The sequence below is a fragment of the Manis pentadactyla genome, chromosome 3 (genome assembly GCF_030020395.1).
Source record: "Manis pentadactyla isolate mManPen7 chromosome 3, mManPen7.hap1, whole genome shotgun sequence".
In the NCBI taxonomy this organism is placed as follows: domain Eukaryota; kingdom Metazoa; phylum Chordata; class Mammalia; order Pholidota; family Manidae; genus Manis; species Manis pentadactyla.
Window position 1 is genome coordinate 4,951,320 of NC_080021.1, and position 19,638 is coordinate 4,970,957.

General features: G+C 47.8%; 1 protein-coding gene across 5 annotated transcripts; it reads right to left on the reverse strand.

Moving 5' to 3' along the window:
- Positions 1 to 1,009: 1,009 nt before the first annotated feature.
- On the reverse strand, positions 1,010 to 6,107 carry GFUS (GDP-L-fucose synthase). Of its 5 annotated transcripts, XM_036921809.2 has the most exons (11): positions 5,954 to 6,107; positions 4,985 to 5,141; positions 4,544 to 4,658; positions 3,278 to 3,406; positions 3,128 to 3,201; positions 2,782 to 2,915; positions 2,588 to 2,652; positions 2,184 to 2,250; positions 1,949 to 2,028; positions 1,643 to 1,742; positions 1,010 to 1,386 (listed from the first exon to the last, which is right to left on the reverse strand). In XM_036921809.2, exons 2-11 carry the CDS (start codon positions 5,128 to 5,130, stop codon positions 1,331 to 1,333), a joined length of 966 nt encoding a protein of 321 aa, XP_036777704.2. In that variant the 5' UTR covers positions 5,131 to 5,141; positions 5,954 to 6,107; the 3' UTR covers positions 1,010 to 1,330. The 5 variants fall into 5 exon arrangements, with proteins under 5 accessions (XP_036777704.2, XP_036777737.2, XP_036777727.1 ...); XM_036921842.2 differs by lacking the exon at positions 3,128 to 3,201 and having other exon boundaries at positions 5,954 to 6,088; XM_036921832.2 differs by lacking the exons at positions 3,128 to 3,201; positions 4,544 to 4,658.
- Positions 6,108 to 19,638: the final 13,531 nt, after the last annotated feature.

The following is a 19,638-nucleotide window of genomic DNA, read 5'->3' on the forward strand; positions in this document are numbered from 1 at the left end:
GATAAACATCTTGGTTTGCCAGACAGAAAGGGGGTGGTGACAAATGCAATGAGGTCAGCTGGGCAGAGGGACAGGGGCCTGGCACAGGGAAGACAGCTAATATGGCCAGAATAAACAAAGGATGGAAAGACTATGGCAGGCAAGTGGCAGGGGTCAGAAGAAAGCTGGGAGTCATCAGTGTGGGACGGGAACGACGACTTGGGAGAGTGAACCTGAGAAGAGGTGGGCCCAAGGCTACGTCTGGGGCCAGGGAAGATGCCTGGGTTCTAGGCACAGCAGGCCAGTGGGCTCTGGCCTGGGGTCTTTGGAGCTGGGCACTCTGGCTCCATGCTCGGTGCTGACTGGCTGGCTGGGGGACCTATCAGCTGCATCCCTGTTGAAAATAGGGAGTCCTGTACCACTCACCTCCCTACACTCACCAGGCCTATTGGGCCCTCCTGCATGACACCTATTACCGTCCATGGGAAAAGGACAGGCCAGACCTCACCATCCAAGCTGCTGCCTGAGGGCTAGAGAGATGAGGGACCAGGCCTGGCCCAGCTCTCTCCTGCCCACAGGTGCCTGAGCCACCCAATCACTACCTCCCTTGGATCCATTCATGTGCCCATTTAGCCTGCCAGAATCCAGACCCAGTCTCTTTCCCCAAAGTACTGGGGCTGAGGGGGAAGCTCAGAGCTCAAGTCACCTAGGTCTGCCAAGTGGCCAGGAACGTAGAGGCTGGGTTCTGGCCATGGCCACAGCAGGACTGTTGCAGATGCTCTGCCCTGCGTCCCCACCAGCTGATAGTCCATCCTGTCTCCCCACCAGCCTGCCTGCCTTCTGCCAGCACACCTGCCTTTCCCAGTCTCTGGCTGCTGCCACCTTTCCTCCCTGGGGACTGTCAGCCACCCTGGCCCAGCAGGTTTCAGGGGCTGAGCAGTCAGCAGGGGACAGTGGGACTTGGGCTGGCCGGGCTCAGGGTGCAGTGCCTGTGTGTGGGGAACTGTGGCACAGAGCTGCGGGGCCAGGCCTGTGTAAATGGACTTTATTGGCTCCTGGGAATTGGGAGAGCAGGTCAGCAGTGCACACACACAGGACCTGGGGACTGGCACTGGGGGAATAAGGTGCCAGGCCTGGCCAGGCCTTGGTTGCCCTGAGGACACACAAGAATGGTGGCCCTGCTGGACAGCTGCCCAGAGCCACCCTGGTGGAGGGGGTGGAACACGGGCTCAGGCTGTGGAGCTGTGCTCACTACTTCCGGCAGGGTCTGAACGTGGTTGCACTGGACTCTGCCAGCTAAGCAGCGGCTGGGACCTTGGGGGAAGCCGGCACCCACTTCCACCACTGCACTTCACTTCCGGGCCTGCTCATAGTTGTCACTGAACCAGGCACAGGTTTCCTTCACAGCTGCAAAGGTGGACAGGTGAGGGAAGGAAGCAGGTGAGGGCGGGGCTACACTGACCTCCATGGGAGGAGGTGGGGAGGGTAGAGACCCAGTGACATAGGGCAGTCACCCCCTGTGTCCTGCCTCCCTGATGAGGGTTTGGAGACCAGCAACCTGGCAGTAGGGAAGCTGAGGCCTGGGGAGGGGCCGTTTGGCCCAAAGCCATGAAGGAGGGGCTGGGGGGTCCTGAGGTGTGGGGTGGGATGGGCAGGGGCTCACCCTGCTTGAAGGGAGTGAACTCAAAGTCAGGCAGGTAGGCTCGCAGCTTGCCGTTACTGGCCGTCTTCTTAAACTGCCCATCGGACTTGGTTGTATCAAACTGGGTGCCTGGTCAAGGCCACAGCAGATGGAGCTACCCCCCTGCCCCAGCCTGCCCTTGAACCTCCTCCTCCTTTCCCAGGAGGAGCCTCGGAGACCGAACAGCAGACCTCTGCAACCCCGGCTGCCAAGATGAACACCATCAGGTGCATCAGATTGTGGTCTCTGTTGGAAGGCCCAGTGCCCCCACCCTGAGCCAAAGGATACAGTGACCTCCCCATGGAAGTCCATGGCCTCTACCACAGCCTCAGCTGCTTCCTGGATGGAGACCTCATCCTCCTCACCCACTGCGGGGAGCGAGGGGCCGAGGCTAGTCAGCCCTGTCCTGCCTGGCCCTGTTGCCGTCCAGCCCCCTCGGATGTTCCCGCTCCCCCCAGCCCCAGTGGCTCTCAGGACAGATGTGGGTCCTGCCCTGCTGCAGTGGGGGTGGGGCTGTGCCCACCTGACAGGATGATAGGCTCCACCTCCCTGTACTCCCGCAGGACCCAGAGGAAGAGCCGGGCCAGGTCCTAGAGGTGAGACAGGCAGGGTCAACAGCCACAGTGGCTTCTCCCAAGTGCCTCTGTTCAGTGAGGGCACAGCTCTGGCTCTGCTGGGGCAGGGGGTCCTTCTCTTTGGGTTGCTTTTAGCCAGCTCAGCCAATGGGCTGAGCCCTTTCTCCTGCTGAGCTCAGAGGGGTACCCAGCACCTTGTGGACGCCAGGCATCTACAGGGACTCAGTGAGGACCAGCAATTGCTCCTGGGGTGCATGGCTTGGCCCCACACTCCCATTTCCCTCCCGCCACAGTCCCCACCAGCCTGTATGGGGGACACTCTGGGGCAGAGCTGTGCACGTCCCACACGCACCAGTGAGTAGATGAACTGCCTCCGTGGCTTCCCCGTGCCCCACACTGTCAGGGCTGAGCCGCTGCCTGCAGATTCGGGGAGGGGGCAGCTGTCAGAGGGGGCTGTGCCAGCCACCACCTCCTCCTCCCAGCTGAGCCCGAGGGACCCCCTCAGGCAGGGAACCTGGCCAAGAGTGCTGGGCAGTGGGCACTCACTCTTGGCCAGGTGCACTTTGTGGATGAGGCCAGGCAGCACATGGCCATCCTCGATGTTGAAGTTGTCGTGGGGCCCAAAGACGTTGGTGGGGATGACAGCAGTGAAGGCGCAGCCGTGCTGCTGGAAGTAGGCCCTGTAGGGGCACGGGCAGCGCCAGCCTCACCCTGGAGCCACTGACCTGACCCCACCCACCTGGACTCTTACAGATGAAGGTAAGGAGGCTGGTAAGGAGGGCCAAGAAGGCCTGCGAGCCCTGCCAGGGTTACCCACTGGACCCTCAACCCAGTGGGCACTGGGGCCCTCCTCCCCCATTCCTGGCTGGCCCAGCGGGGCAGGCACGAGGACCTGTTCTGCACGTCAATCATCCTCTTGGCGTAGGAGTAGCCAAAGTTGCTGCTGTGTGGCGGCCCATTGTGGATCTGGGGGAGCAGAGGTGGCTGCTGCTTCCTGGCCCGCTCCCAGGCCAGCCCCCCAGGCCAAGACCTGCCCCCTCACCATGGTCTCATCGATAGGGTAGGTGGTCTTGTCTGGGAAGATGCAGGTCGAAAGGCAGGAGACCACCTTTTGGACGCCCACCTCAAAAGCCGATTGTAGGACATTGTCATTGATCTGCACGTTTTTCCGCTGGGGAGGGATGGGGACGGGTTCAGACCCCTCAAGGCAGGACTTACCAGGTCCTCCAGGGAGAGGGGCACACTTGGGCCCCTCCCACGCAGCCATATCCTGATCCAGCCAGTCCTAATTGCTCTTCAGGTAAGGCGGAGCTTCTCAGCTCAGACCTTCTAGAAACCATGGCCATTCCAGGCTGTAGGCAGCCTCACTAGCAAGCAGGCCCACCCCCAGGGCTGTAGGAGGGTCCCAGTCTGCCTTCCCTTAGGCCAGGGAAGGCCCCCTGGCTCATGGCTGGGACCCCACCAGGGGCTGCTGAGGGCAGAGCAGGTAGTGCAGGAGCCAAGGGGCCTGATCTGGGGCTGGAGCTGGGAGAAGGGGCCCCTCCACTCCCCCACCCAGAGTTCACCCACACACTACTCAGTAGCAGTGAAGCCTTAGACAGCCCACCCTCCACGCACCCCACTACCCCCTCCAGTAATTGGGCGTGAGATGGCCTGGACACTTGGACTGGTCTGGGGAGACAGGAGAGTGGTGGCTGGGAGGCCAGTTGGGAAGGCAGCACCTGAGACAAGGCAGGCCCTGGGGTGGCAGAGCCCCACAGAGAATCTGGTCTGAGCCTGTACCATCCAAGACCTGGTGCAGGGCTGACACGACCATGCCAGCTGCCCAGAGACAGTGGGACCAGCCCTCCGGAGCACAGCCCGGCAGGGGCAGGGCTACCGGCAGAGCTCCACTCTCCACCTGCCCCATCCCCACATGGCACACACCTCCGATGCCAGAGTGCACAGTGAGCCCGGCTCAGTGCAGCTGGGCTGGAGAGGTTCTGGGAGCAGGAGGGTCTGGAGGCCCAGAGAGCTCAGGAAGCAGGGACCAGCCTCTGATAATACAGCGAATGCTGACTTCTCTCTGCTTCCCCATTGGCCAGTTAGCTCCATGGCTTTCCCTATTGGGCCAAATGCCCTCAGGCCCACCTGTATACCCCTCTGCCTACAGACCAAGTGTGGGTCACTGGGGGCCCCTTGGGCTGCCTCCACGAGGTTGTGCCCAGCCCTGACCTGGGGCTGGAACATAAGCATAGGTAGACAGCCAGGAAGTTCCCAGAACCTGGGCTCCTGGCTCCCAGTGCTCTTTGGGGCTCCCCTCACTTACCCAGAAGTCCAAATTGTATTTGATATTCTGGAACAGGCCCCCCACCATTGCAGCAAGATGGATGACATGTGTGGGCTGGACCTTTTCAAACAGGGCTCGGGTCTGTGCAGTGTCCCTGGAGGGGAGCCAGTCTGTCAGGGGCCCCCTAGAGGCCTGGGGTCAGGTGCTAGGGTCCGGAGCTGGGAAGGGCAGATGGTGGGAGGAGCCACCAAAAGGAAAAACAGCCAGTTCAGGCACTGGCTGGCATGAGGGTGTGGGCTTCCAGGAAGAGAGGAGAGGATGTTTGCCTAGAACCCAGGTCAAGCCAGCCATCTGGCAGGGAAGGCCCAGGCATAAAGCTTCTGGGCTTAGGGACAGGCCTGACTGGGAGTGCTCAGTCTGGAGAGAGCATGGGGGTAGGGTTGGGGAGGGGTGGTGTGCTTCACATGTGGGCCCACTCACGTGAGATCAGCGTCCTTGGATGAGACAAACACCCAGTCCTCTCCAGGCAGCCTGGCTCCATCTGCTACTACCTTCTGGATGGCTCTGCCGACCAGCCCAGAGCCCCCTGTCACTAGGATCCGCATGGACCCCTGGGGCTCACCCATGTTGGCTGCACCTATAGAGCCAAATGTCGTGAGTCTGAGACCATCCAAAGGAACTCCAGGCGTCCACTTGCGGTCACTGCCCATAGCACTGGGCCCCACAGCAACTGTCCAAGAGAGTAGGTCCCAGACTTCACCCTGCAGGCCCAACCCGTGACCCCCAACAGGGAAGAGAAAGGAAACATGCCGCTTCCTTTGGGCTGACAAGAGAGGAGGCAGACAACCTTGGGGCTGGGGTCTCCTGACCCAGATCATTAGGGTTGCTTCAAGCTAAAGCCCATATGCTACTGATGCGGGAAGCGGGCAGCCCCTGTTTGCAGTCCCGTGCCCACCTGTGGCCGGCTAGTCTAGGAAAGCCTTGCCAGCCTAGTTCCAACTGGGCAGGTCACGCTTCCGGCTCAGAACTGGACAGGCTTCGGGGAGCCACCGCCCTCGAGGACCTTATCCTGGGGGCCAGAAATCTGCTCGGGGACCCCTTCAGGACGTCTCCGATATCGCTGCAGGGCCCCACTGGGCCAGGCCCTACGGGAGTCTACTTGCAGGTTGGTGGGGAGACCCAACCGTGGCCGGGCCCCTTCCCACACCACGGATCCCCGAGTCCCCGGGCCACCTCCATGCTCACAGGTCCCTCCCACACGTCCGATGCTCTTCCGAGCCCCTGGGCCACCTCCAAGCTCTTGGGCATGTTGCAGCTGGGCCCTCTCCCACGCCACAGGGGCCCGGCACCCTCAGAGCTCTCTGGCTGTCACACAGCACCCAGAGCCAAGGCCCCGGCTCGCCACACCGCGCCCCCCCGGGGTTCCCTCGGTTCCCCGTGCCCTCTCACCCGAGCCCTGCACCACCGACTTCGCACCACAGAGCTGCTTCCTGCGCGAGGTGTCTCCAGCCGGCCCGGGGCAGGGGGCGGGGCGGGGCGGCTCTCCCGGCGCACTCTGGGAGATGGAGTCCTCGAGAGGCGCCGCGGGTGCTGCTGGGAGGTGGAGTCCAGGCCGCACAGCAGAATGGGAAGTGTAGTTCCTGCCGCTCTGCCTCCGCTGGACCGTCCTGCGGGGCTGATCGCGTTGCGGTGGCCTTAGGGTGCGCTGGCCACGGGTCCCTCCACCCTTACACATGAGCAGGCGCGGAGGGGATGCGGCGCGTGACCCTCGCGCCGCAGCCTTGGGGGCCGGGGCCCGGGAGTCCGGCTCTGCCGGCCGGGTGGTGGTTGGCCGCGGGTTTCCAAGACCGGAAGCCTAAGGCAGAGCTGGGGCCTCGCTCGGCTCTTCTAAGCTGTTGCCTCCTGGGCCTTTGGCCGAATGCTGTCGGAGGCCGACCACGGTGGGGCCTGGCCTGCGTCCCGGACGGACGGAGGAGCTGCGGTCGGGTCGTTTTTGTCGTGAGCAAAGGAAGAAAGGCCTCCCCCCGCGTGGAAATGAGGAGCTCGTTTCCTCATCGGGGAAATAGCGGCTCAGGAGCTGCCGCGGATAAATGAGGGAGAGGCGGCCACGGAGAAAGGAGGGCCAGGCCGAGCGGGGCCTGGGGCCTTGGGTACCAGGGAGCAGCATTTAAGGCGGGGTCCGTTCCCTGTGGGGCCCCAGCATTCTGCGGGGGCCAGGGGACCAGCAAGAAGGAGGTTGTGGTCAGCAGGCCCCGTCCTGGGGCTGTTCCCCCTCTCCACCTCCCTCTGCCCGCCGCTGACGCAGACCTGCCCAAGATTCCATCCCAGAGCACATTCAGGGGACTCTGGATTATAAAGGCTCACAAGTGCTGCCCTGTACGCTCGGCCAGGGAGTCAGCTGCTGTCAAGCCCTTGTACCGTGAGGGGGCCGAGGCTGAGGTGTGGAGTAAGTCCCCAGGCGCAGGCCCAGCAGGGCGGAGCTTACAGGAGCCAGGTCTGCAGATGCCCAGATTGGGGGGGAGTTCCTCTCCATTCCGTGTCTGCCATCTCTTGGGGCCTCTACTTCTCTTCCTCATCCTTAAGGCCTTGACCATTTCGTATCTAGTGGATTAGTTTGTCCAGGTGTCCTGCCGTCACATCTCAAGCTACATCTCAGACTCCTTCCCTTCAGCCCCTCTGAATGGCGATGCCATCTTCCTGCAGTCAGGTCTGCCCTGCCCTGGTTGGGACACCTTGGAGCTTCAGGGAGAAAGGCAGGGCTTCACTACTGAGAGCACTGCCCTTCTTCCCCCTGGGGAGACTGGTGACAGCCTCTTCAGGTGAGAATTCACAGGGAGGCCCACATGCCTTCTGTCTACAGGCAAGTGTTTAAAAACAATCAAACGAAAATAAAATGTGCTCTGTCCTCCTACCTGGATATCTGTGGGTAAAACTGCAGTATTTCCAGAACATCTCACCTGACGGTAGTCCATCTCCATATCAGTAGGTGATTACAAGCGGGAGCCAGGGCATATCTGGACCTGAGAGGTTTTGTCGGGTCCCTTTTTGCGGCTGTGTTGTGAGAGACATGGGTGAGCAGAAGTGGATGACTGAGTAATTAACAGGTTTCTCCCACTTTATTTCTCCCTTGACTGACTCTGGCTTCAAAGGTTATTTGTCCTGGGCTGGGAACATATTTCCCCACCTGGAGTGACACATCATATTATGAATGTATAGTCCATAATTTTAAAATTTGAAGATACCTAGGTGGGGAAAAAGATGGCAGCATGAGAAGTGAGGCAGAAATCTCCTCCCAAAACCACATATAACACGAAAAAAAAAATGCAACTAATCCTGAAAGAGCGACGCAGAGACTGCAGAACAGACTGCCTACATCCGGGGAAAACAGAAGATCCCACAGAAAAGAGTAAAGTAGCAAAGCCACTGTCCAGTAGGACACAAGCCCTCCCCCTCCCCCAGCTCACAGGTGGGAGGAAGAGAAATGGAGCCCAGAGGGGTAGAAGCCTAAGACGGCCAAACACCCAGGCCTGGAGATTTGGTCTGGGAGCATGAGCCCACATTACATGGTGCTCTGGAGATTAGTGGGGCTGGAAAGCAAAGATAGGCAGAATACTCAGAGAGACTGAGATTCCAGCCGCTTGTGGAGAACAGGTACCCACAACAGGCCGCTCCGGGACAAAAGACAGGTGGGGACTTTGAAAGACTTTCCAACAGTGAGAGGTGCTAAAGGGGCAAGGATTACACAGAGCTTGCCACTCAGGAGAAACGGCAGGTTGACAAAATCATCCCGTCATTCTCATCAAAGCATGTTGGGAACTTTCAGGAGCTTCAGTTGCTCCATCCCCATGGTGGGCAACACAGCCCCAAGGTCCACTGCTGCAACATGAAGCCTGCTGCTCCTTCCTCCCTGCTGCCCCTGCCATTGTGCCAGGCAAGCTGGAGGGTGGCCCCTCCTACAATAGCTACAGGGGCATAATGCAGAGGCTCCTCCCTGCATACTCAGCCCATTGGACCTGGCAGTGGAGGCAGGCACTGCAGCTGGGAAGCAGGAAAGAGCTCTTCCTTCTTGGCAGGCACCAGTGCCTCTCAACTGTGACCCCCCACATCACTTGACAGCTCCAGAGAGTGGAGTTTCTGGGCATTAGAGAGTGCCGCCTACACGAAGTTATTATTCCATACGAATCACTAGAAAACTGAAACTACAAAAAGTTTTGTAAAAAATTCAGCAGACACCAATAACAGGGCTAAGTGAAACTGAAATCAACAATCTTCTTGATAAAGATTTCAAAATAAAAGTCAAACATGCTCACAGAGCTATAGAAAAATATTCAAGATATCAGGACAGACTTCAAGAAAGAGAAACTTTGAAAAATACAGCATATGTTTTTCTTTTTAGATTGGCTTAAAGATGGTAGCGTGAGAGGTGAGACAGAAACTTACTCCCCAAACCACATATAATATGAAAATATAGCAAATACAATTAATCCTGAAAGAGCAACAGGAAAGAAGGCTACAACAGACTGCCTATATCTGGGGAAAAGAGCAGACCTCATGGAAAAGGATAAAGTACCAAAGCCGCAATCTGGTGGGACCCAAGCCCTTCCCCCACCCAAACTCACCAGCAGAAGGAAGAGAAACAGAGCAGGGAGGGGGTGGAGGCCTAGGACTGCTTAACACCCATCCCTGGAGATCTGCCCTGGGAGCATGAACCTACATTATATGGTGTTCTGGAGATGAGTGGGGTTGGAAAGCTAAGACAGGCAGAATACTTGGAGACACTGAGATTCCAACTGCTTGTGGAGAACAGGTACCCAGAACTGGCCACTCTGGGACAAAAGAAAGGCAGGCACTCTGAGAGACTTCCCAACAGCAAGAGGGCTGCTAAATGGGCAAGAATTGCACACAGTTTGCTACTCAGGAGAAAGGACAGGGGGACAACATTGTTCTGGCACACTCAGCCTAGCAGGTTGGCAACTTTCAGGAGCCTCAGGTGCTCCATCCCCCTGGTGGGCAATGCAGCTCTGAGGCCCCCCCACGGCAATACCCAGCCTGCCGCTCCTTCCACCCTGCTGGCAAGAAATTGCAAACCTGCTGCCCACACCACTGCACAAGGCTAGCCAGAGGGTGGCCCCACCTACAGCAGCTACAAGGGCATAGCATAGAGGCTCCTCCCTGCATGCTCGGCCCACTGACCCTGGCAGTGGAGGAAAGCACTGCAGCCAGGAAGCAGGAAAGAGCTCTTTCCTCCTGCCAGACACCAGTGCCATTCTCCTGGGGCCCCTGTCATCACTGAGTGGCTCCAGAGAGTAGAGCTTCTGGGCACTAGAGGGTGCCACTTTTGCTGTTATTTTTACAAATGTAAAAGGTCAAAAGAAACTGGTACAAAGTAAAATACCACAAACACCAGAAAGAGGGCCCAGTGAAACTGAACTCACCAATCTTCCTAAAAAGATTTCAAAATAAAAGTCATAAATATGCTCACAGAGCTACAGAAAAATATTCAAGACTGAAGGGAGGAATTCAAGAAAGAGATGGAAACTTTGAAAAATACAGTATCTGAAACAAAACATACAGTGGAGGGATTTAAAAGCAGATTAGAGGAAGTAGAGAAGATGATAAATGAAATATAAATTAGAGAACAGGAATACAAAGAAGTTGAGGCACAGACAGAACAAAGGATATATAGGAATGAAAGAATATTAAGAGAACTGTGTGACCAATCCAAATGGAACAATATTCTCATTATAGGGGTACCAGAAGAAGAAGAGAGAGAAAGGGATAGAAAGTGTCTTTGAGGAAGTAATTGCTGAAAACTTCCCCAACCTGGGGAAGGACATAAGTCTCTCAGGCCATGGAGGTGCACAGATCTCCCAACACAAGGGACCCAAGGAAGACAACATCAAGACATATAATAATTAAAATAGCAAAGATCCAGGATAAAGACAGACTTTTAAAAGCAGCTAGAGAGAGGAAAAAGATCACATACAAAGGAAAGCCCATCAGGCTAACATTGGACTTCTCAGCAGAAACCTTACAGGTCAGAGGGAGAGGCATGATATATTTAATGCAATGAAGCAGAAGGGCCTCGAACCAAGATTACTTTATCCAGCAATATTATCATTTAAATTTGAAGGAGGGATAAAAGAATTTCCAGATAAGCAAAAGCAGAGGGAATTTACCTCCCACAAACCATCTCTACAGTGTATTTTAGAGGGACTGCTATAGACGGAAGTGTTTCTAAGGCTAAATAGCTGCCACCAGAGGAAATAAAGCCACAGTAAAGGAAGTAGACCAATTAATTACTAAGCAAATACAAAATTAAATCAAATACCCACAAAGTCAGTCAAGGGATACACAAAGAGTACACAATATGATACCTAATATATAAAAAATGAAGGAAGAAGAAAAAGGAGGGAAAAAAAGAACCTTTAGATTGTGTTTGTAATAGTATATTAAGTGAGTTAAGTTAGACTGTTAGATAGTAAAGAAGCTACCCTTGAACCTTTGGTAACCACGAATCTAAAGCCTGCAATGACAATTAGCACATATCTATCTAAAATCACCCTAAATGTAAATGATCTGAACGCACCAATCAAAAGACATAGAGTCACTGAATGGATAAAACACAAGACCCATCTATATGCTATCGACAAAAGACTCACTTCAAATCTCAAAAGAGACACAGATTAAAAGTGAAAGGATGGAAAAAGATATTTCATGCAACTAACAGGGAGAAAAAAGCAGGAGTTGCAGTACTTGTATGCGAAAAAATAGACTTCAAAACAAAGAAAGTAACAAGAGACAGAGAAGGTCATTACATAATGATAAAGGGGTCAGTCCAACAAGGATATAATCATTATAAATATCTATGCAGCCAACATAGGAGCACCTACATATGTGAAGCAAATACTAAGAGAAAAGGGGAAATAGAATGCAGTGCATTCATTTTAGGAGACTTCAACACACAACTCACTCCAAAGCACATATCCTCCAGACAGAAAATAAGTAAGGAAACAGAGGCATTGAACAACATATTAGAACACATGGACCTAACAGACATCTACAGAACACTCCACCCAAAAGCATCAGATACACATTCTTCTAAAGTGCACATGGAACATTTTCCAGAATAGATCCTATACTAGGCCACAAAAAGGGCCTCAGTAAATTCAGAAGGATTGAAATTGTACCAAACATATTCTCAGACCACAAAGGTATGAAGCTAGAAATTAATTAAACAAAGAAAACAAAAAAGCCCACAAACACATGGAGGCTTAATAACATGCTCCTAAATAATCAATGACTCAATGACCAAATAAAAACAGAGATCAAGCAATATATGGAGAGAAACAAAAACAATCACACTGCAAAATCTGCGGGACACAGCAAAGGCTGTGCTAAGAGGGAAGTATACTGCAATACAGGCCTACCTCACAAAAGCAGAACAATCCCACATGAACAGTTTAAACTCACAATTAATGAAACTAGAAAAAGAAAAAATGAGCCCAACGTCAGTAGAAGGAGGGACATAATAAAGATTAAAGCAGAAATAAATAAAACTCAGAAGAATAAAACAATAGAAAGAATAAAAGCAGTGGCTGATTCTTCAAGCAAATTAACAAATAGATAATTCCATAGTCAGACTTCTCAAGAAAAAAGATAGTGTACACACATAAGCAGAATCAGAAATGAGAAAGGAAAAATCAATATGAACACCACAGAAATACAAAGAATTATTAGAGAACACTATCAAAAATTATATGCTACCAAATTGGATAGCCAAGAAGAAATGAAGAAATGGGCACCTTTCTAGAAAAACACAACCTTCCAAGACTGACTGAGGAAGAAACAGAAAATCTGAACAGACCAATTCCCAGCAATGAAATTGAATTGGTAATCAAAAAACTACCTAATTAATGATACCAAAAAAAAAAAACCCCAAAAAACAAAAAACAAAAAACTACCTAAGAACAAAATGTCTGGACCAGATGGCTTCACTGCTGAATTTTATCAAACGTTTAGTGAAGACCTAAAAGTCATCCTCCTTAAAGTTTTCCAAAAAATAGAAGAGGAGGGAATACTTCCAAACTCATTCTATGCGGCCAGCATCACTTTAATACCAAAACCAGGCAAAGACACCACAGAAAAGAAAATTACAGACCAATATCCCTGACGAATGTAGAAGCAAAAATACTCAAAAAAATATTAGTGAATCAAGTTCAAAAACTACATCAAAAAGATCATCCATCATGATCAAGTAGGATTTATTCCAGGGATGCAAGGATGATACGATATTCGAAAATCCATCAACATCATCCACCACATCAACAAAAAGGAAGACAAAAATCATATGATCATCTCCATAGATGCTGAAAAAGCATTTGACAAAGTTCAACATCCATTCATGATAAAAACTCTCAGCAAAATGGGAATAGAGGGCAAGTACCTCAATATAATAAAGACCATTTATGACAAACCCACAGCCAACATCATACTTAACAGTGAAAAGATGAAAGTATTTCCTTTAAGTTCAGGAACAAGAAAAGGATGCCCACTCTCCCCATTTTTATTCAACATAGTTTTGGAGCTCCTAGCCATGGCAATCAGACAACACAAAGAAATAAAAGGCATCCAGATTGGCAAGGAGGAAGTTAAACTGTCCCTGTTTGTGATGACGATATTGTACATAAAAAAAAAAAAACTAAAGAATCCACTCCAAAAAAAAAAAAAAAAGAATCCACTCCAAAACTACTAAATCTATATCTGAATTCAGCAAAGTTGTGGGATAGAAAATTACCACACAGAAATCTGTTGCATTCCTATACACTAATGATGAACTCGCAGAAAGAGAAATCAGGAAAACAATTCCACTCACAATTGCATCAAAAAGAATAAAATACCTAGGTATAAACCTAACCAAGGAAGTGAAAGACCTATACCCTGAAAACTACAAGACACTCATGGGAGAAATTAAACAAGACACCAATAAATGGAAACACATCCTGTGCTCACAGATAGGAAGAATTAATATTGTAAAAATGGCCATCCTGCTTAAAGCAATCTACAGGTTCAATGCAATCCCTATCAAAATACCAAGAGCATTCTTCAACGAACTAGAGCAAATCGTTCTAAAATTCATATGGAACCACAAAAGACCCCGAATAGCCAAAGCAATCCTGAGAAGGCAGAATAAAGCATGGGGAATTATGCTCCCTGACTTCAAGCTCTACTACAAAGCCACGGTAATCAAGACAATTTGGTACGGGCACAAGAACAGACCCACAGACCAATGGAACAAAATAGAGAGCCCAGATATAAACCCAAGCATATATGGTCAATTAATATATGATAAAGGAGCCATGGATATACAATGGAAATGACAGCCTCTTTGACAACTGGTGTTGGCAAAACTGGACAGCTACATGTAAGAGAATGAAACTGGATTATTGTCTAACCCCATACACAAAAGTAAACTCAAAATGGATCAAAGACCTGAATGTAAGTCATGAAATGATAAAACTCTTAGAAGAAAACATAGGCAAAAATTTCTTGGACATAAACATGAGTAACTTTTTCCTGAACACAACTCCTTGGTCAAGGGAAACAAAAGCAAAAATGAACAAGTGGGACTACATTAAGCTAAAAAGCTTCTGTACAGCAAAGGACACCATCCATAGAACAAAAAGGCGTCCTACAGTATGGGAGAATATAATTGTAAATGACATATCCGACATGGGGTTAACATCCAAAATATATAAAGAACTCACATGCCTCAACAACCAAAAAGCAAATAACCCTATTAAAAAAATGGGCAGAGGATATGAACAGACACTTCTCCAAAGAAGAAATTCAGATGGCCAACAGGCACATGAAAAGATGCTCCACATCACTAATTATCAGGGAAATGCAAATTAAAACCACAATGAGATATCACCTCACACCAGTAAGGATGACCAACACAGAAAAGACAAGGATGCTGGAGAGGATGCACAGAAAGGGGAACCTTTTTACACTGTTGCTGGGAATGTAAATTAGTTCAACCATTGTGGAAAGCAATATGGAGATTCCTCATAAAAACAAAAATAGAAACACCATTTGATGCAGTCTTCCACTCCTAGGAATTTACCCGAAGCAAACAAGATCCCTGATTCAAAAAGACACATGCACCCATATGTTTATCACAGCACTATTCACAATAGCCAAGACATGGAAGCAACCTAAGTGTCCATCAGTAGATGAATGCATAAAGAAGATGTGGTACATATACACAATGGAGTGCTATTCAGCCATAAGAAAAAGAAATCCTAACATTTGCAAGAACATGGATGGAGCTAGAGGGTATTATATTCAGTGAGATAAGCCAGGCGGAGAAAGACAAGTACCAGATGATTTCCCTCATTTGCGGAGTATAACCACAAAGCAAAACTGAAGGAACAAAACAGCAGCAAGCTCACAGACTCCAAGAAGGGAATAGTGGTTACCAAAAGAAAGGGGTTGGGGAGGGCGGGTGGGGAGGGAGGCAGAAGGACATTAAGGGACATTATGATTGGCACACATAATGTAGGTATGTCATGGGGAAGGCAGTATAGCACAGAGAAGATAATTAATGACTCTACAGCATCTTACTACGCTGATGGACAGTGATTGAAATGGGGTGGGGGTTGGGTGACTTGAATATGGGTGAATGTTAAAGCCACAATGTTGCTCATGTGAAACCTCATATGAAAGTTTGTATATCAATGATAACTTAATTAAAAAAATAAAGTCTCAAAATATTTAAACATACCTATACAACTATGATTTTTACATGACTGGAAGCCAGCTACATAACAGAGATGACTGAATTATTACTGCCCCTGCCCAGATGCTCTGGTAATCGGCAGGCAGGGCTGGCTTATAAAGACACGATAATTCACAAATTCTCATATTTTGATCCCATTCAATTTAGTTTTCTTGTCTTAATTTCAACAAAATTACTAATTATGTTTTAATCAGAATTTGTCACATAATTTGTATTCTACTGACCATAATTTCAAATTAGACAATCTTTCTAAGTCATTGTACTATTGCATTTTGTTTTTCAATTTGGTTCAATTTGGAGAAACGCCTTTGCTGAGGCAGTAGCAACTGGAATTGTCAATAAAATCTATAAAGCAGTACTTAATTCAAAAATGAACCACACATTTCTATATTGGAATATAGTCAATATACAATATTACATTAGTTTCTGAGGAACAACATAGCTACATTACTAAATGCTCACCATAGTAAGTGTAGTTACCTCCTGTTACCATACCAAGATATTACACTATTATTGATTATATTCTCTATGCTGTACTTCCATCCTTGTGAATAATACTATTTTATAATTTGAGGTTTGTACCTTTTTAAACCTTCACCTGTTTCATCCATCCCGAATCCGCCTCCCGTATGGCAGCCGCACGTCTGCTATTTATGTGTCTATTTCTTTTTTGTTTATTTTTTAGATTCCACGTATAAGTGAAATCATATGGTATTTATCTTTCTCTGTCTCACTTATTTCACCTAGCATGATACCCTCTAGATTCATCCATGCTGTCACTAATGGCAAGATTTCATTCTTTTTTAAGGCTAATATTTTATTGTGTATATGTACCACATCTTTATCCATTCACATATTGATGGACACCTAGGTTGCTTTCATATCTTGGCTATTGTAAACAATGTGAAGTAAACACAGGGGTGTATTATCTTTTTCAAATTAGTGATTTTGTTTTCTTTGGGTACATTCCCAGAAGTGGAATTGCTGGTGGTATGATATTTCTATTTTCTGTTTTTTTAGAAAACTCCACACAGATTTCCATGGTGGCTGCACCAGTTTATAATCTGACCAGCAGTGTAGGAGGGTTCCATTTCTTCCACATCCTAGTCAACACTTGTTATTTCTTGTTGTGTTGATATTAGCTATGTGACTGATGTGAGGTCATATCTCATTGTGGTTTTGATTTGCATTTCCCTGATACTTAGTGATGTGGAGCATCTTTTCATGTGCCTGTTGACCATCTGAATTTCTTCTTTGGAGAAATGTCTGTTCAGGTCCTCTGACTTTTTAAATCAGGTTATTTGTTTTTTTGGTGTTGAGGCATATGAGTTCTTTATATATTTCGGGTGTTAATCCCTTGTCATATCAATTGTTTACAAGTATATTCTCCCACACTGTAGGATGACTTTTTATTCTGCTGATGGTGTCCTTTGCTGTATAGAAGTTTTTAGTTTGATGTAATCCCATTTGCTCATTTTTATTTCCCTTGCCTGAGAAGATGTGTCTAGTAAAGAATTGCTCATGTTTATGTTCATGAGGTTTTTGCCTGTTTTCTTCTGTTTTATGGTTTCATGTCTTACATTCAGGTCTTTGATTCATTTCTAATTTACTTTTGTGTTTGGAATTAAGACAGTAATCCAGTATCATTCTCTTGCATGTAGTTGTCCAGTTTTGCCAACACCAGTTATTGAAGAGGCTGTCATTTCCCCATTGAATATTCATGGCTCCTTTATTATATATTAATCAGCCATATATGTGTGGGTTTATATCTGGCATCTTTATTCTGTTCTATTGATCTATGGGCCTATTCTTGTGCCAGTACCAAATTGTTTTGATTACAGTAGCTTTGTAATAGAGCTTGAAGTCAGGGAGCATAATCCCCCAACTTTGTTCTTCCTTCTCAGGATTGCTTTGGCTATTCAGGGTCTTTTGTGTTTCCATATGGATTTTAGAACTATTTGTTCTCGTTCATTACAAAATGCCAATGGTATTTTGATACCGATTGCATTGAATCTGTAGATGGCTTTAGGCAGGATGGCCATTTTGATAATATTTAATTCTTCCTATCCATGAGCATGGAATAGATTTTTCATTTATTTGTGTTTTCATTTCTCTCACCAGCATCTTATACTTTTCAGAGTACAGGTCTTTCACCTCCTTGGTTAGGTTTATTCCTAGGAATTTAATTTTTTGGGTGCAATTATAAATGGAGTTGTTTTCCTGATTTATCTTTCTGCTAATTCATCATTATTATATGGGAATGCAACAGATTCCTGTGTATTTTTTTGGTATCATTAATCTACAATTGCATGAGTGACATATGGTTACTAGACTCCCCCCATCATCAAGTCCCCACCACATACCCCATTACAGTCACTGTCATCAGCACAGTAAGATGCTGTAGAATCACTACTTGTCTTCTCTGTGTTGTACAGTCCTCCCATGCCCCACCCCCCTACATTATGTCTGCTAATCGTAATGCTCCCTTTTCCCCTTTGTCCCTCCTATCCCCCCCAATCCCTTTCCCTTTGGTAACTGTTAATCCATTCCTGGGTTCTGTGAGTCTGCTGCTGTTTTGTTCCTTCAGTATTTTTTCTTTGTTTTTATACTCCACATGTGATTGAAATCATTTGAAACTTGTCTTTTTCTGCCTGGCTTATTTCACTGAGCATAATACCCTCTAGCTCCATCCATGTTGTTGCAAATGGTAGGATTTGTTTTCTTCTTATGGCTGAATAGCACTCCATTGAGTATATGTACCACATCTTCTTTATCCATTCATCTACTGATGGAGACTTAGGTTGCTTCCATTTCTTGGCTATTGTAAATAGTGCTGTGATAAACATAGGGGTGCATATGTCTTTTTCAAACTGGGCTGCTGCATTCTTAGGGTAAATTCCTAGGAGTGGTATTTCTGTTTTTAGTTTTTTGAGGAACCTCCATACTGCTTTCCACAATGGTTAAACTAGTTTACATTCCCACCAGCAGTGTAGGAGGGTTCCCCTTTCTCTGCATCCTCCCCACCATTTGTATTTCTTATTCTTTTCTATGTTGTCCATCCTAACTGGTGTGAGGTGATAACTCATTGTGGTTTTAATTTGCATTTCCCTGATAATTAGCAATGTGAAGCATCTTTTTATGTGCCTGGCTATCTGAATATCTTCTTTGGAGAAGTGTCTGTTCATATCCTCCACCTATTTTTTAATAGGGTTATTTGCTTTTTGGTTATTAAGGCATGTGAGTTCTCTATATATTTTGGATGTTAACCCCTTGTCACATGTCATTTACAAATATATTTTCCCATACTGTAGGATGTCTTGTTGTTCTGCTGATAGTGTCCTTTGCTGTACAGAAGCTTTTTAGCATGATGTAGTCCCATTTGTTCATTTTTTATTTTGTCTCCCTTGCCCAAGGAGATGCATTCAGGAAAAGTTGCTCATGTTTATGTTCAAGAGATTTTTGCCTATGTTTTCTTCTAAGAGTTTTATTGTTTCATGACTTACATTCAGGTCTTTGATCCATTTTGAGTTTCCTTTTTTGTCTCTTGTTACTTTCTTTGTTTTGAAGTCTATTTTGTCTGATACAAGTACTGCAACTCCTGCTTTTTTCTCCCTGTTAGTGCATGAAATATCTTTTTCCATCCCTTTACTTTCAGTCTGTGTATGTCTTTGGGTTTAAAGTGAGTCTCTTGTAGGCAGTACATAGATAGGTCTTGCTTTTTTTTATCCATTCAGTAACTCTATGTCTTTTGATTGGTGCATTCAGACCATTTACATTTAGGGTGATTATTGAGAGGTATGTACTTATTGCCATTGCAGGCTTTAGATTCGTGGTTACTGAAGGTTCAAGGGTAATTCCCTTACTATCTAACAGTCTAATTTAACTCACTTCATATGCTGAACACAATCTGGAGGTTCTTCTTTTTTTTTCCTCCTTTTTCTTCCTCCTCCTTTCTTTGTATGTTGTGAATCATATTCTATACTCTTTATCTATTCCTTGGGTGACATCTATTTAGCCTTAGGAATACTTCCATCTATTGCAGTCCCTCCAAAATGCACTGTAGAGGTGGTTTGTGGGAGGTAAATTCTCTCAGCTTTTGCTTATCTGAAAATTGTTTAATCCCTCCTTCAAATTTAAATGATAACCTTGTAGGGTAGAGTATTCTTGGTTTGAGGCCCTTCTGCTTCATTGCATTACATACATCATGCCACTCCCTTCTGGCCTGTAAGGTTTCTGTTGGGAAGTCTGATGATAGCCCGATGGGCTTTCCTTTGTATGTGATCTTTTTCCTCTCTCTAGCTGCTTTTAAAAGTCTGTCTTTATCCTGGATCTT

Bases quoted from the DNA above. Each gene is read 5' to 3' on its own strand.
- GFUS (XM_036921809.2), bottom strand. From the start codon at position 5,130: ATGGGTGAGCCCCAGGGGTCCATGCGGATCCTAGTGACAGGGGGCTCT. The intron at 2,653-2,781 runs GTGAGTGCCCAC...CCGAATCTGCAG, and splicing joins CAAAGTGCACCTGGCCAAGA to GCAGCGGCTCAGCCCTGACA. The intron at 2,251-2,587 runs GTGCGTGTGGGA...TCTCACCTCTAG, and splicing joins GGCAGTTCATCTACTCACTG to GACCTGGCCCGGCTCTTCCT.